This window comes from Chionomys nivalis, chromosome 24, assembly GCF_950005125.1.
Source record: "Chionomys nivalis chromosome 24, mChiNiv1.1, whole genome shotgun sequence".
In the NCBI taxonomy this organism is placed as follows: domain Eukaryota; kingdom Metazoa; phylum Chordata; class Mammalia; order Rodentia; family Cricetidae; genus Chionomys; species Chionomys nivalis.
In genome coordinates this window covers 19569571-19584987 of record NC_080109.1, presented here as the reverse complement: position 1 = coordinate 19584987, position 15417 = coordinate 19569571, and the positions used below count along the sequence as shown (strand labels likewise).

The following is a 15417-nucleotide window of genomic DNA, read 5'->3' as shown; positions in this document are numbered from 1 at the left end:
AAAAGAGTCATAAGTCAACATACTTTCCAAACGTATTAGTAGGAATGTCAGGCAGACAGACTAGACCAAAGTGGAGAAATGTCCACTCTACCTTAGATGGCTTTGGGGGTGTTGGTAGAAGCTATGGGTCTGTTTATAGGTTTCAAAGGGTTTATCTAATAGTAACAAAGATGTTAGGCCACATATAGAAGTTGATAATAGATATCATGTAAGGGCGCTAAAGGTAGCAATTTTAATTAGACTCTGGACCTGTAACATTCTGAACCTTCCACAATCATTGCAGCTCTAATCAGTTAAGCAGCTTTTGTAGAAGTTTGTCGTCGTCGTTGTTGTTGTTGTTTTACAACAACTTTCATTCACCACCCAGTGCCTCTTTTAGATTTACTAGAAACCCTTTAAAGACAGTTACTACACACCACAATGGTCTGACGTCTGACTACTGAAGAGAGAGAAACAAGGTCAGAGATGGGGTGGGGGGATGAGGGAGCTCTGGGAGGGACACACGATGACATGACCAGAGACAGAGACAAAGACAGGACGGAGAAAGTCGTGACGACTTTTCCTCCAGGAGCTCAGACCCACCTTGAATCTGTCTTCCGTTCCATGACTTTGTCCTGAGGAGCCCGCAGCCATTTCTGGGGCATCAGATAACAGATGCAAACACCCAGCACAGAGCCCAGATGGTATCGAAAGATGAACTGATGTCGACTGGTAATACACTTCAAGAAGAGGAGTTTAATGATGGCAAAGGAAATGTTGAGCCTGTGTAGAAATGCTTCTGCCAGCGATTCTCAATCTTCCTAATGCTATTCCCCTTTAATACGATTTCTCATATTGTGGTGATCTCCAACTGTAAAATTATGTTCACTGCTGATTCATAACTGTATATTTGCTATTCTAATGACTCATAATGCATATCTATGTTGTTGAATGACCCTAGGTGACTCCTGTGAAGGGGTCATTTGACACAACTCACAAGTTGAGAACCACTGGCTTATGCCCTACATAAGGCAGTCCAAGTGTTTTCTCTAAAGAGTGGACAGTGAGAAGATCAGATGGGCCAGCTGCCCATGGATCTCCCCGACTCTTTCATTTCCTCAGGCAAATACCCCATGCCCAAGCACAGGGAGAAACGATTGGAATCAGGAGACATTTGGAGGTGGTGTGGACACCTAGTGCAGTGGAAGCTTCCTGGAACCTATGGGGGTGACACTGAGTGAGGCCATCTAGTAATGGAGGATGCAGAGCCTGAACTGGCCATTGTCTGTCACCAAGTAAGGTTATAGGGCTTATAGGGGCCCACAGAGACTGAACTAGCAATCATGGAGCCTGCATGGGTCTGTGTTATAAATGTGGTTGTTTAGCTCGGCATATTTGTGGGACTCTTAACAGTGGGAACGAGGGTGAGGCTATCTCTGACTCTTTTTTTTGGGGGGGGGGAACAACTTTAATCTTCATTGTGTGAGAGATTATAGGCACAATAAATTAAAAGTCATATGCTAAACCAAAACTTCCTTTATACAAGTATTGAAATACAATCACATTTCTAATGTGAAACCATAGGTATACAGTTGTAGTCGTAAAACTACACAGAGAAGCATCAGTGGGGCAAATGTTTGAACGAAGAAATTCCTGAATTTCACGTTTTCACCGAGCATCAAAAACCACCAATCTTTTAGTCCTTTTCTTGTACATTATTCTGTATCTACATTCTCTGCATCTGATTGGATTTCTGGACTTTATTTCATTTTCGGTGTGACACTCTCCACAAATATATATCATCGGCTGCTGCTTTGGGGGTTGGACGTCTTTCTGGGTATCCATTGTTAGTGCCTCGGCAGCTCAAACAAGCTCTGTGCATGCAAAACCTTTCCCCTATCTCTGACTCTTTTGCCTGCTCTTAGGACCCTTTTCCTCCTACTGGGCTGCCTCACCCAGCTTTGATATGAGAGTTTGTACCTAGTCTTAAAGCATCTTGTTAGGTCATATTTTGTTGATATCCCTGGAAGGCCTGCTCTTCTCAGAAGGGAAATGGAGGAACAGTGGGTCAGGGAGAGAGGGGAGGTGTGTGTGGGGATGGGGGACTTGGAGGAGTGGGGGAGGGGGAATGGTGATTGGGATGTGTTGTATGAGAGATGAGTAAATAAAAAGAATACAGAAGAGCAGACAGTATATAATGTAGCTTTGGGGGCCATTCTGTCTCTACTGCAATTGCTCATCTCCACTCTTTGGCTCTAATGCCTAGATGCCCTGTTAACAGACTCACTGGTCATGTTCTGAGTTAAACTTCATGTAGGCTAGGATTAGAATTCACATAATTTTCCCATGTCACTGAATATTCTTACACCGTAACTTGAACTTCCATAATTTTCACCTCTCTAAATAGTCTTCCCCACCTTAACCATTAAAAAATGTGAAGATCACCAGATCATCATTATTTCCTGGGTTGTGTACACACAGGTGATTAGCCAGGTTCGGCCTGCAGGTCATAGTCTGCCTACCGTGCTCTAAGGTAAGAACTTAATCCACTTAGTTCTGCTCCAGTAAGGACAGCAGTTTTCAACTTCTGGTTTGTGACGCTCCACCCTTGCGTGAAGGCAGAGAGTCTTCTGCTGAGTGTGCAGCTAGGCAGCTCTCCGTGAAAGTTAACAAACCACGCTCAAAAGCCTTGTTAGGCTTGAATGTCTGTAGAACAAGGTAGAGAAAGGGGAATTAGACCACACTAATGAATGCTATTGTAATCACCTGACTCCTGGTGCAAAGGTCAGGAACGGCAAGTGCAAACTGTGGGAGCCATTACCAATCTTACACAGGTCCCTACTGGGTGTCCTATAAAACTGGATACTTCATAACTCCCTAGCTAAACATATATCATGACAGTGCATCCCAATTCTGTTGGGTTGCTTTGTAAACGCCCGAAGCATTTGCAAATCGTCACAGCTTTGCTATGACATTTCCTCGGCTAATGCAAGGGTATCTGTACCAGTGTCTGTAATTGTCAACCTGACACACCTGGCTAGATGGGAACTCGAGTAAAGGATTGCCTAGATTGGGTTGGTGTGCGGGAAAGGGGGTAAGTGGGAAATGACGCTACTCTTGCATACGCCCATCTTTTGAAGTGAATTTTATATCTAGGATTCATCATGTCTGAGAGAAGGAAGCTCAAGGCAGGGTGATTAGAGAGAGAAAATGAGGTGAAAGATATTCTTAAATACATAGCACCTTGATATCATGGTCTTACCATTTAATATTCGCTTCTACACACACACACACACACACACACCCCGTCACCACCACCACCACTACCATCACCATACCAGACACATACATTTTTTTAGACAGTATATTACTATACAGCCCTACAATTGCCTCAAAAACTAAGTTCATTCTTAACAGAGTTAACATCCATGAGGCATAGTTAACATAGCAGACAGGATCTACACTATTTTATGGGGCTATTTTATTTTACAAAAATCTTTAACTTCTTTTAAAATTGAAAGAGAAGGTTAGCTTTTAATTTAAATAAGGTTTTAATATCAACATTTTTGTCTTTGTGGGACTGTAAATATAGTAAAATAAAGTTTTTGTTTCTATGGAGGAAGGATCTTATGCAATAAAAGCCCTAGGGTCCCAAAGTTGTCATGTGACCCCGATTCTGAACTATCAGTTCTCTGAAACCTGCTGCAGAGAAAACTGAGAAAGCACAATTTACTATTTTTTTAAATTAAAAATATTAAGTTTATTTTATGTGTATGTATGTCTTGCCTGTGGCCTATTTGGGTACCACTTGAATGCCTGGTGCCTCTGGAGGCCAGAAGAGGGCAGCAGATACCATGGAAACGGAGTTATAGATGGTTGTGAGCTGCTGCATGGGTGCTGGGAGCTGAATCCTGGTCCTCAGGAAGACAGGTCTCTTAACTGTTGAGCCATCTCTCTGGCCCCAATGTGTCACCATTCCTTATCCCTTCTGTTTCAGTCTGTTCTCTTCTGCTGTGACAAAATTTCAAGACTGGATAATTCACGAACAACTCCTGATTCTAGCGTCTACAACGCCTAGGAATGTGGCACAACCATGCGCTCAGCATCTGGTGAGGGCTTTCTTATATAGCATCATGGAGATTCTCACGCCACATGGCAAGGACACATGTGCTGGCTTGGCTCTCTTTCGCTACTTTCCCTCCCTCCCTCCCTCTCTCTCCCTCTTCTTTAACAACTAAAGCAAAAACAACAACAACAACAAAACCCCCAAAACAAAACGAAACTCCAACCACCTTTAAAAACATAGGTTTGCTCATTGGTCTAGAGTTTGCCAAATAGACAAGTCTGTCTTACCAGTGGGCCCATCGAATCTGCCGATCTCTGCCTCCCCAGTGTGGGGATTACCAGAATTCACCATGACAATCACTTTTTTAAAAAAATAGATTTTGAGGAGCACACTTAGGTTCTTGTGCTTGCAAAGGCTATTTTCCCAGTTCTCCTGTAACTTTCAAAATACCTACTTTCTGAGAAGGGGCATGATTTCAAATTTCTTCCAGGAGGTAGACTATGCTCTCGTCAGACAGGGATATTCTTTTACCACTGTAAGCAATGCCATTACTCCACAGTTAATTCGGGGGCCTCCTTTTCCATGCTTCTCCTTAGAATTTGGAGGTGGGGTCTTTTTCCTGATGGCTTCCAGTAGAGACGGTGTCATATTCCTTGTCCCCCTTCAGCATACGTGACAGGTCAGCAAATTGTCCCAGCGCATCATCCAGAACCCTGCAGCTAGAGTCGTTTTTGAGACAAGGCCACTACCCAGCGCCTTCCAACAGAGCTGGGCAGGGATTCCCGGCCTCAGGTTGAGATTGTCACACACAGAAGTCAACTTCATGTTACAGGTCAAGGACACTCAGCCTCCTTCTACTAAGAACTTGCTTAGCAATGGAGATCATATCACAAGCGGCTAGCAACTTGACATCAAATATGAACTTTGGGAAGCACTTCTGGACGGTCAGTTGAGGAACGCATTGGTGGTGTTTCCAGAGAAGCCATTACTGTGCCTACGTGGGATACAGCAATCATCTCCCCTTTCAAAATTAACACTGCAGAGAACTCTGTCCAATTGTTCCGTCGTTTCTTTGCTTTGAGGGTGGACATTGCTCCTCTATTTTAATTTTTTTTTCCCAGAGGGACAGTTAATACCCACTTAACCCTAAGGAAGAAGAAACAGCTGACAAATATCCTCAACCCTAAAAGAAAAACTAGACCTTATTGGTGGAGAGGAAGAAGAATAGAGATTAAATTAGAAGTTGGTGTGCTCCCTTGCATCTGTTTCATGTTATCCAATGCCCAGATTTTTCAGAAGGTACTTTACAATCTATACTTCTGAGGCTCTTAGTGGACTATGAAGTTGATTTAGTGAGGGCATAACTAATATTTTTGTCTCCTTTAAAAATTTTTTATTGTAGAAAATACCAAAGATATGAAATATTAGAAAGGATACTAAAGTCTCCTTCCCAGTGCCTCTCACCCAGCTGCAGCACAATCTTCTTCCAAAGGAGTTCCAGTCCCTTCTCCCAGGTCGTTTCCAGCAAGTTCTGGAAAACTTTGTTTGTACCTATGGAACCGCTAAAAGATGACAAGCGCCATTTTTCAAAGATACATGCAGGATAGAAAAAGGATGGATAGCAAGGGCGAAGTCACATTTTGTTCAACTTTCATTTCCGTTGTATGGGAGTGTATGCACATGAGATGCTCGGCTGTAACAAAATGCATTTCTAAAACGGTTCCGAAGTCACTGTTCCAGAAGAAAGTCTGGTGGCCTCTGTGCCCAGTGGCTGCCTCAGGATCTCTCACTCCACCCCTATTCCTTTTCCAGAGTCAGAGAAGAATATGGACTCATCAAAAGGAGAGAAGGCCTGGGGAGGTGCCCCGGGGGCGGAGGTGGATTTCGAGTTTGGGACGTGACATCTTCTCTTCAGAGGACAGCACCACTTCTCGGAAGGGGAGTTTGTAGCTTAGGTTAAGTGAAAAGCATCATCTGTCACAGGTTTGCAGCCTCCCCCTTCCTTTCTGAAGGGGGTTTTTGTGCTGTACTTGCTCTGGCTTTGTTCTGGTGTTTGCAATGAATGAGTTCAAAGAGGCCTCGCAAAGCTAGCTGTGTTTCCTTAGTGAAGGGCTGCCCAGCAAAGGGGAGGGCAGTGGGAAACGGCCAAGGCTGGGGGAGTTTGGACCAGAGTTTGCAAGAGAGTGGGGAAGGAGCCAGGAGGGCTTTCTGAATGGCTGCTGTGGAAGGGTTTTAGGGCAGGCGGCTGTGAGTCATGCATTGTATATTACTTTAGACCTGTTTAAAACAAAACGAAACAAAATAAAACAAAGCAAAAAACCAGAAAAACAAAACTCATCATATTCCAGCAATCCAGCCAGGATGCAACAGAGGCCGTGATGGACATGCTAACACTGGAGGGAGAGAGGAGATCCAGGATATATTTGAATGCAGTCAATAGGCCGGCTCACAGGATTGAATACTGGTGTACTGTCCTGGCAGAAGAAGAGGTGTTCAAAAGAGAAACATTTGGGCCCTCCTCCCTTCATCTGTCAGACTATTGAAAGCAGGGAACGAAATTTTCCACGGGAATCCCATGCGGGAGGAAGGGTAGGAATGAAGTCCGCAGGACTCTCTAGCAAGAAGAGGATGGCCTCCGGGGAAGCATTTTTTACTTACACTCTTCTGACCGCTGAACGCACGGGTATTTCCTGGCCTTTGTTAGTGTTTTCTATAGAGCTGTAACGCTGCCACTGCCAAGGACAGAGAGAATGTCTTTTTCTCCCCGACTTGGTCCAAACTGTAAATGAATTCGTTTGCCTTTGTCAATTTGCTCCTCCCCGACCTGTCTTCATTAGCAGAAAGAGACATATATTAAATGCAATGCAGGAGGCCGCAGGCTGGGCAGGAACAGGGACCACCCTGCTCTGAGCTTTGTTCCGTTTGGTTTTTCGGTTTAGGGTGCCCTGTGGGTACCAGGTAAGAGCTCTACTGTTAGGTAGCGACTTAGGGTTCGGAAGGTTTAAAGGTCATTAAGGATGGACGCCCCCTCACCCCTTTCATTATCAGCTTCAGCTGCCAACTCCTGTGTCCCTGGTAACACTGAGCTGAGCTGAGAGTCATGCTGAGCTTCGGGAACAAAGTTCAGGACTGCGGAGGCTACAGAGAAGCAGTGCAGGAGGGTCCGGCTAGGCGGGGGAATGGGAGGACGGATGGACAGGGGCGGCCAGGCAGCAGTTTGAGCAGGCGACACCAACAGTGGGAACTGAGCTGGGAGTTCTCTGCCCTTGATGCACACGACAGGCGGGTCACCTAGGGCGTCCTCTTCTCTGTGGGGTCTGGGGACCGAGTTGTACCCTTGCCTCGGTCTGGTGCGTTCTGTTCGTTGTCAGGCTTGGTTTGGCTGATGGGAGTCTAATATGGCCATCTGCTTATCTGGACCCCGATTTACTCTGCTAAGTTATAAATTATAGGGTGTCATCATTTTTCATCTTATTTTGAGACAGACTCTTTGCCTGAACCTGGAGTTCACCAGTTTGCCTGGGCTAGCTGGGCTCCAGAGACCTGCCTATTTCTGCCTCTCCAGTGCTGGCTCTATACATGTGTGCCATGCCAAGGTTTTATGTGTTCTAGGGATCTGAACTCTGGGTCTTGTGCTTATGTGGCAAGCATTTTCCCAGACCCTTTTGATCCACTTTAATCTGTTCTGTTGCATGGTTTTTGATCAACAGGAATGGGATCTAGGCAGTGGCAAGATGGCTTGGGAGGGAAAGACCCTTGCTACCAACCCTAAGTCAAAATCAATTCCTTCATGTTTTTCATTTGTTGTTTATTCTGAGCCAGTTGTTTAGTATCCCATTTGCTGGATTTTTTCCTTCCAAACAACCCATAATTACCTAAGAAAGGAGCCTCAATGAAGGATTGTCTCAATGAGTTGACTATGGCTGAGGATTTATTGTTTTAATTGGGTGACTGAGGTGAGAAGGAAGAATCAGTCTACTGTGAGTGGTACCATTTTCTTGGTTTAGGTCCTAGACTGTATGAGAGCAGAGACAGCGAGCTGAGTGCTAAGCATAGACGAATTCCTTTTTCTCTGCTCTGACCTGTGGCCATGATGTGACTGGTGGCTTTGAGCTCCTGTGCTCGGACTTCCCTTTCATAATGGACTGAAGCGTAGAGCCGTCAGCTAAAATGAGCCCAGTTGCTTTTTGCCACAGCAAGAGAAATGAACAAGGACACTGGGTAACTAATTTGGCGGTATGAAGGGGAAATTTGTCACGGCCAGTCTCTTATTCCACTGGCTGCACAGCAGGTGGTTGCCTCAATGGAATGACCACTGACATGGATAAAGGTACAGAAAGATGCAAAGACATGGCAGACCCCAAACACACTCGAGGTCTGAAGCTGCTGATACGTTCCTCCTTCTTTTCCTTCTCCTCTTGAGGTCCTCTTCCACACATTGTCTCCAGGGTCTGCCATCAGAAAGAGAGTCTCCATTTTTCTTCTGTTTCATTTCTTCCTTGTATGCACGTTTGTCATCGCTTTTGTTGGTGTTTAATGATTTTTCCAATGGTGGTGTGTCTTACCTGTGTCTTCTCAATTGTTTTGTCCCCTGGAAGAAATGTCCTAGGCAAGGAAGGACATAGTCTAAAGGTGTCTTTAGCATCAGATGCTGATGCAAGGGCTGTATTCAAGATGAATTCTCTACTCCTTTCTAGCCAGAAGCAAGATTCCTGGTAGGGGTCAGAGCAGAAAAAGGGAGAGAATCCTCTTAGGGGAGAACACAATGTCTCACACATGGACCATTTCCCCAGTATGTAAATACTATGGTCTTTTTTCTTTTCTCTTCATGAATCTTTGGGGTTGGGAAGGCAAAAGGGAGACAGATAGCATTCTGTGACACCCTCTGGCTCCCACACTGAGACTTTTGCTATGGTACAACCAATTTAATTCACTTCAGGATAGGACCCGGTCTACGTCCTTACTAGGCAAAGGTTATGCAAGGTTAGCTGATCAGCTCTACAAATAAGATATGCACAAAGAAGACAATCATTATATATTTTCTGTATATGTAGTTTCTAACATAGGCAGATATATAGAGGCCGTAAGTAAATGAAAGTTAACAGGGGTTGGAGAGAGGAGAAAATAGATAACTACCACAAAATCCATAGATCCCAAACTAACTGGCACCAAAGTCGTAATTCGCTTCAACTGACTCCTGAAGGGTCAGATGTATAAATCAGAAGCTAAGACACGTGGGCTAGCTTGGAGGTTGCGGTCATGAGCTCAGGCCTCAGGAATAGCTACCATTGCATTAGTCAAGGCTTCTATTTCTGCCATAAAATGCAACATCAAAAGCAACTTGGGAAGGAGTTGGACTTAGACTTCCAGGTAATGATAGTTCATCACTGAGGGAAGTCGGAGCAGGAACTCACGGCAGGCAACTAGAGGCAAGAACTGATGTGAAGGCCACGAAGGAGAGCCACTTACTGACTTCTTCCTCCTGGTTTGCTCAGTCTTCTTTGTTATTCCGTAGCCACCCATAGAAGGCTAGGCCCTCCCACATCAATCTTTCAAATGTCCCACAGTCTTGCCTACAATCCAGTCCAGCCACCTTATGATCTTTCTTCCCCTCCCTTTCCAACTCTCTCCCTTGTAGTTGTTTGTTTTTACTTGTTTGGCTCTTTGAGGGCCCTTTGCCCTTGGGGGGCCCACCACCCAGCTCCCAAATAAATCACACACACACACACACACACACACACACACACACACACACAGAGAGAGAGAGAGAGAGACAGACAGACAGACAGAGAGACAGAGAAAGAGAGAGAGAGAGAGAGAGAGAGAGAGAGAGAGAGAGAGAGAGAGAGAGAGAGGTGAGAATTTTATTCTTTCTTATAAACACCCAGCCTTAGCTTGGCTTGTTTCTTATCAGCTTTTCTTAAATTATCCAGACTACCTTTTGCCTCCAGGGTTTTTCCTTCTCTTACTTCTGTGTATCTTACTTTCGCTCTTACTCTGGCTGGCTGGGTGGCTGGGTATCTGGGTGGTTGGCCCCGACATCCTCCTCCCTTGTTCTATCTTGCTCATTCTTGTTATCCTCCCAGATTTCTCCTCCGATTTATTCTCTCTTCTTGCCATCCCTACCTATCCTTTCTCCTGCCTCACTATTGGCTGTTCAGCTCTTTATTAGACCAATCAGATGTTTTAGACAGGCAAAGAAACACAGCTTCACAGAGTTAAACAAATGAAACATGAAAGAAGGCAACACGTCTCTGCATCTCTAAACAACTGTAACACATCTTAAACTAAAAATCTACAGCACTCCCTTCCTCCATTTCTCTCCCTTTCTTTCCCGTTTGATCACTCTAAATTCCAGGATGTTGTGGAACTCAGTCTGTAACCCAGGCGGCAATCCTTCTGGCTTGCCCTCCTGAGTACTTGGATTACAGTGTAAGTCATCACTTCCTCGATTCTTTCACTTTCTGCAGCAATATGATTTGGGGAAAGTTTTCTAACCTCATTGAGCCTCAGCTTTCTCAACTGAAAAATGGAAATAGAATTACTTTACTTCTAAGAGTAGTTGTGAAGATCTGATTAGAATGCCCTTGCTGCCTTTCTGCCTGCTACAGAGGAAATCCTGGTATTGCTTTTATTATGTCTGAAAGGTGGTTGTTAATGCTGATACGAATCATGAATAAGTCAATATAAGGGCACAAATTCAAAGTTACATCATAAATATGAAGTCTGACCAAAAGGTCATACGTTGCAGAATATTTAATTATGCAAAGATGTGTTGCATTTGTTTAACTATGTAAAGACGTGCTACATTTGTTTATGTTGCAGAATGTTTGTTTAGCTATGTAAAACTGTGTTGTATTTGTTTGATTATGTAAAGACGTGTTGCTGTTTTGCCTTGCCTGCCTAAGGCACCTGATTGGTTTAATAAAAAGCTGAAGGGTCAATAGCAAGGGAAGAGATACGGGTAGAACTTTCAGGCAGGGAGAGTAAGTAGTAGGAGGAGATTAGGCTTGAAGAAATAAAAAGAGATGCTGGGGAGACACCAGGGGCAGCCAGCCAGATACTGAGGAAACAGGAAAGTAGGACATACAGAATGAAAGCAAGGTAAAAATCCCTGAGGCAAAACACAGATGAACAGAAACAGGTTAAACCAAGTTAAAAGAGCTAGTGGAACAAGCTTATGCTAAGACTAAGTATTCATAATTAATTATAAGTCCTGGGTTTTTATTTGGGAGACGGTTGGCAACCCAAAGACAATTCCAACTACTATCTCAGGGAGGGACACTAAGTGTGCAGTACCTCCCCACTACACTAAGTCTGTGGAGCCTCCCCAGACAGAGGTCAACTCTAGAGCCGTATTCCTGTCACATAAGCATCTCACTGTCTTGTACACACCACTCTGCAGTAGCCACACAGCAAGCAGGCAGGAGGTGATTTGGAATACTGGGCGACAGTACACACTTTTGCTGACTGAATTTCTATACTTCGTTCTCACCATCCCTTACTTACGCTTTCATTTACTAAATTTCAGGTCTTTCCAGTTTTGCTCAGAAATTAAGCTTAGGTTACCTTGATTAATACTGAACATTGTAAACCTTTCTAATTCTCAGTTCAACCTCTAAAGATCTGCAATTCAGAAATACTTTGGTTAGTATGAATGCATAGCAATGCTCACACAATAAGAAAATAAAATAGAGCTCACAAAACCATAGCGTACAAACCTACACGAGTATTTAGGCTAGAAATAGAAATTTATGGAACTCTAAATTTGGGCTTTATTAGCATTTGCAAGATGTTTAAAGCCAATGAGCTGAGATCACTAGGAGAGTGAGAACAGCCAGGAGTGGGGCTGGAAGGCTGAGCCTATAGGTTTACTGGGTTGGGGGTCATAGAGGGAAGAGAATATCTAACAGAGAAGGCTAAGAGGGGCAGAGGCAGTTGTCGAGGAAGAAAAGCAAAAGCGCTCAGTGTCTGAGGTACATTGGTTGCCATGACAGTTCGTTGATGGGAAGAAACATGACCCCTGAGACTGCCAAAGGACTAGAGTGTGTAGCTCTGTTGAAGTTGTCAGATGCTTAGCTGAAGAGTGTTGGGCTGGAGCAGCAGTGAAAGAGAATGCTGAGGAAGACGAAAAGTTGGTATACATCCTTCTAGAGTAGTGGTCCTCAGCCTTCCTAATGCTGCGACCCTTTAATGCAGTTCCTCGTGTCGCGGTGACCCCTGACCACGCATCAAATTCTTCTCCTTGCTGCTTCATTATTGGACTTTTACTACTGTTATGAACCATAAAGTAAATATCCGTGTTTTCTGATGGCTTTAGGCAACCCTTATGATCAGCCCTTCAACCACTAAGGGGTCACGACCCACAGGTTGAGAACCACTGCTATGGAGTCTATACAGCGATCTTAAGGGCATGTATCAGGCTTGGTGATGGCCCTGTCTCACCTGGGAGAGGAAATGAAAGATGGAGAAGAATCAGATACAGGGATTTTATGTTCTTATATCATATGATTTTCTTCAATGTTGTTTCTTTTAGAAAAACATTTTAATCATTTTAGTAATTCAAGAGTTCAAGTAATTCAAGAGAAAAAACTTCTTCAGATCACATTTATAATTTCCTGGCTGCTTTGTTATAGATCTGTTTGTGTGACTCATACTAGCTTTGGCCTCTGGGGGAATAGTATTTCTCCCATCTCTCTGTACATGGGGAAGGGTCTTTTCATGGCCAAGATTCAAATTACCCACATTCTACCTGTAACATCTAGGACACCCTTGGAAAGTGGTTTTTAATATATTTACTTTCGCAAAGCACAGGGAATCAAAATGACTTTCTTTGGAAATTTGCAATGCTCCCAGTGTGACGAGAGTCAGCTCACCATTATTAAGTTGTTGGAACAATAGAAGGGGTTTCCATTTATATCAGCCATGGGGGATTTGTTTCCCTTTATCCCTAGTACAATATTAAAAGTACAGTTCTCCATCCATCTCCTCCCCAGACAAATCATAATGGACTCTCTGGAAGTGAGGCTCAGATATAAGCACTATATATTGTTATAAGGTTCCAATTCTACTGAGTCATCGATTGGGAACTGTTATGTTAGATATTTTTAATTCTGTCTAACAGCCACACAATTATTCCTTTATATTTTTGGCCATTTTGCTGTCTGTTAAACACACACACACACGTGTGTGTGTGTGTGTGTGTGTGTGAGAGAGAGAGAGAGAGAGAGAGAGAGAGAGAGAGAGAGAGAGAGAGAGAATTCAGCTGAAGTGGGCACATAGCCTGAAGATATACTTCAGTGTATTCCAATTTTTCTTTCTTCCCCTCCCCCTTCTTTATTGTTTTTTTTTCTTGTTGTTGTTGTTTAGTTTTGTTTTTGAGACAGGGTCTCAAGTATCCCAGGCTGGCCTAGAACTATGCAGCTGACAATGGTCTCAAACTCTTGACCTCCCTGCCTCCATCTCCAGATCCTGGGTGGGGTACAGGAGCATGCAATGGCACCCTGAAATCTGAAACAGACACTGAGCTGTGATGTGGCAGCTGTCATTGTGCGGGCTGCCCGGAGCCCCTGTGTGGGTTTTGTAAATGGCTGTCATGCTTTGCCAGTTGGCCTGCTGCTCCTGGAACTTGTTCCTCATGTCAGCCCATTACATCATTGAGCCCTGTCTTGTGGTTGCTGGCAGGTCGAGAAGAGATGAAGGGAGGAGACCTGGGCATGTTATAATTTAATAGGTTGGATGTATCAGTGTTCCCGGGGAAATAAAAAAAAAATTCAATGCAAACCAGAATTTTATTAAAACCTTGCATTTTCCATAAAACTAGGTATTTAACTAGAGACTTCAGTGGTTTGATCTGGGATGTAGATACCATGTTAGCAAAAGGTGAGTGAAGAGCCAAGACAAGTTGCTCTTTTACAATTAACTGCACAGTTAATCCTCTAAAGACTCGTTGGTTAAAGTAGCAGTTGTACCCCGGAGAGCCGACGGCACCATGTCCCACTGTTCTTCCTGGAGCTGGCATGCACATGAAGTTGGAGTTATGATTTGATGAGCCAAATTCTCCTCCTCAGCTCCCTTTTGTTTTGTCACAATTAGCTGCACGTGCAGTGTGGTTTTCATATGTAATTGCTCCCGCAAGAGAGTAATTGCACCCTCAACTCGCTGGTTGCACCAACGGCAGGAACAATTAGCCGCGACAATGCAGCTAATTGCAGGCATCTCAGTTGTGGGCTTCAAAGAGGGGCATCCAGAAGCTTGACTAAAGGTCTGGCCTGCCCTTTTGTGGACTGAAAGTCTATTTGTAATTTGAAATCAATATTGTAATTTTGAGGCCCCACTTGGGCTTTCTACTCATGTGAAGATCTCTTAGAAACACTCAGAATTATAGGACCAACCAACCAAAAAAACAAAAAAAAACTGATTTAAAAATCTCAGCTCACTAACCAATAGAAACTAGCTTAGAGTCAAATTATAGTTTGAAAAGGACTGGAATGGGGAGGGAAGGCAGGCAATTGAATAAATGTATTTTTATTGCAAGCATGATTCATGTCTTTCCGTCAAATTTGGATAAAATAGGCCGCAAGAACAGTACAATGTGATTTATTTATTTATTTTAATCGACTGGGCCTCTCATCACAAAATCACAAGAACTCTAGCTACACATTTTCCCTGGCTCCCAGATTCAGGAGCGCAAGAGGAACTCATCTGTGTGGTTCACATAGGCTCTCTGAGCACTCCTCTCCCTTTTTTCCATCCATGTAGCACAGGGCTACTGGTGCTCTGCTTCTCTGGGTAGCAATAGTGGCCTTGCGTTGTGCTTATGACTTGAAAATAAGACATTTTTATTCTTGTGCTGTGTGCTATACCATGGGTGAGGAAGGAGGTGTCTCCCTGCTGCTAAAGCCTGACAGAGCTACTACCGAAAGGCTACTACTCCTTTGTGTTTGTGGGTCCCCCTTCTTCCCACTCTTAGAAGTCTAGAGGTGGGCTGGAGGGTGCTGAAGTTACAAAGGCCAAGGGTACAGCAGTGTTCATCATATTCAAAGTTGCCTCTTCAAGCACAGGTCTGCACAGGCAGAACTTCTTCCTTTAGACGTTTCCTCGTATGAGCATCTTTAACCCTTACACAAATAGCCCTACAAAGGGATTCATCCCTGTTCGCGTTCCATAATGTCTCAGAGGAACCTAGACATGGCTGGATTTATAGGAAAGCCAGCCTATGTTGTTCTCAGGCCCCAGGTTCAGGGGCACTGGCTGACAGAGCAACATTGTTCTAAGGGAGACAGCGGAGGGAAGGCAGTGCCGGCACCCGGCCGCCCGCATGGCTTATGCCCCGAAATAATTACATGGAAACTGTATTCTTTTAATCACTG

The 15417-nt window shown here is 44.1% G+C and overlaps 1 protein-coding gene across 1 annotated transcript; it reads right to left on the bottom strand.

Moving 5' to 3' along the window:
* Positions 1-1647: 1647 nt before the first annotated feature.
* On the bottom strand, positions 1648-1869 carry LOC130866074 (DNA-directed RNA polymerases I, II, and III subunit RPABC4-like). Its single transcript, XM_057757326.1, has one exon. The coding sequence runs from the start codon at positions 1822-1824 to the stop codon at positions 1648-1650; it is 177 nt and encodes a 58-aa protein (XP_057613309.1). The 5' UTR covers positions 1825-1869.
* Positions 1870-15417: the final 13548 nt, after the last annotated feature.

What these genes read in the sequence shown, in the direction of transcription:
- LOC130866074 (XM_057757326.1), bottom strand. Translation starts at nt 1,824, where the DNA reads ATGGATACCCAGAAAGACGTCCAACCCCCAAAGCAGCAGCCGATGATA.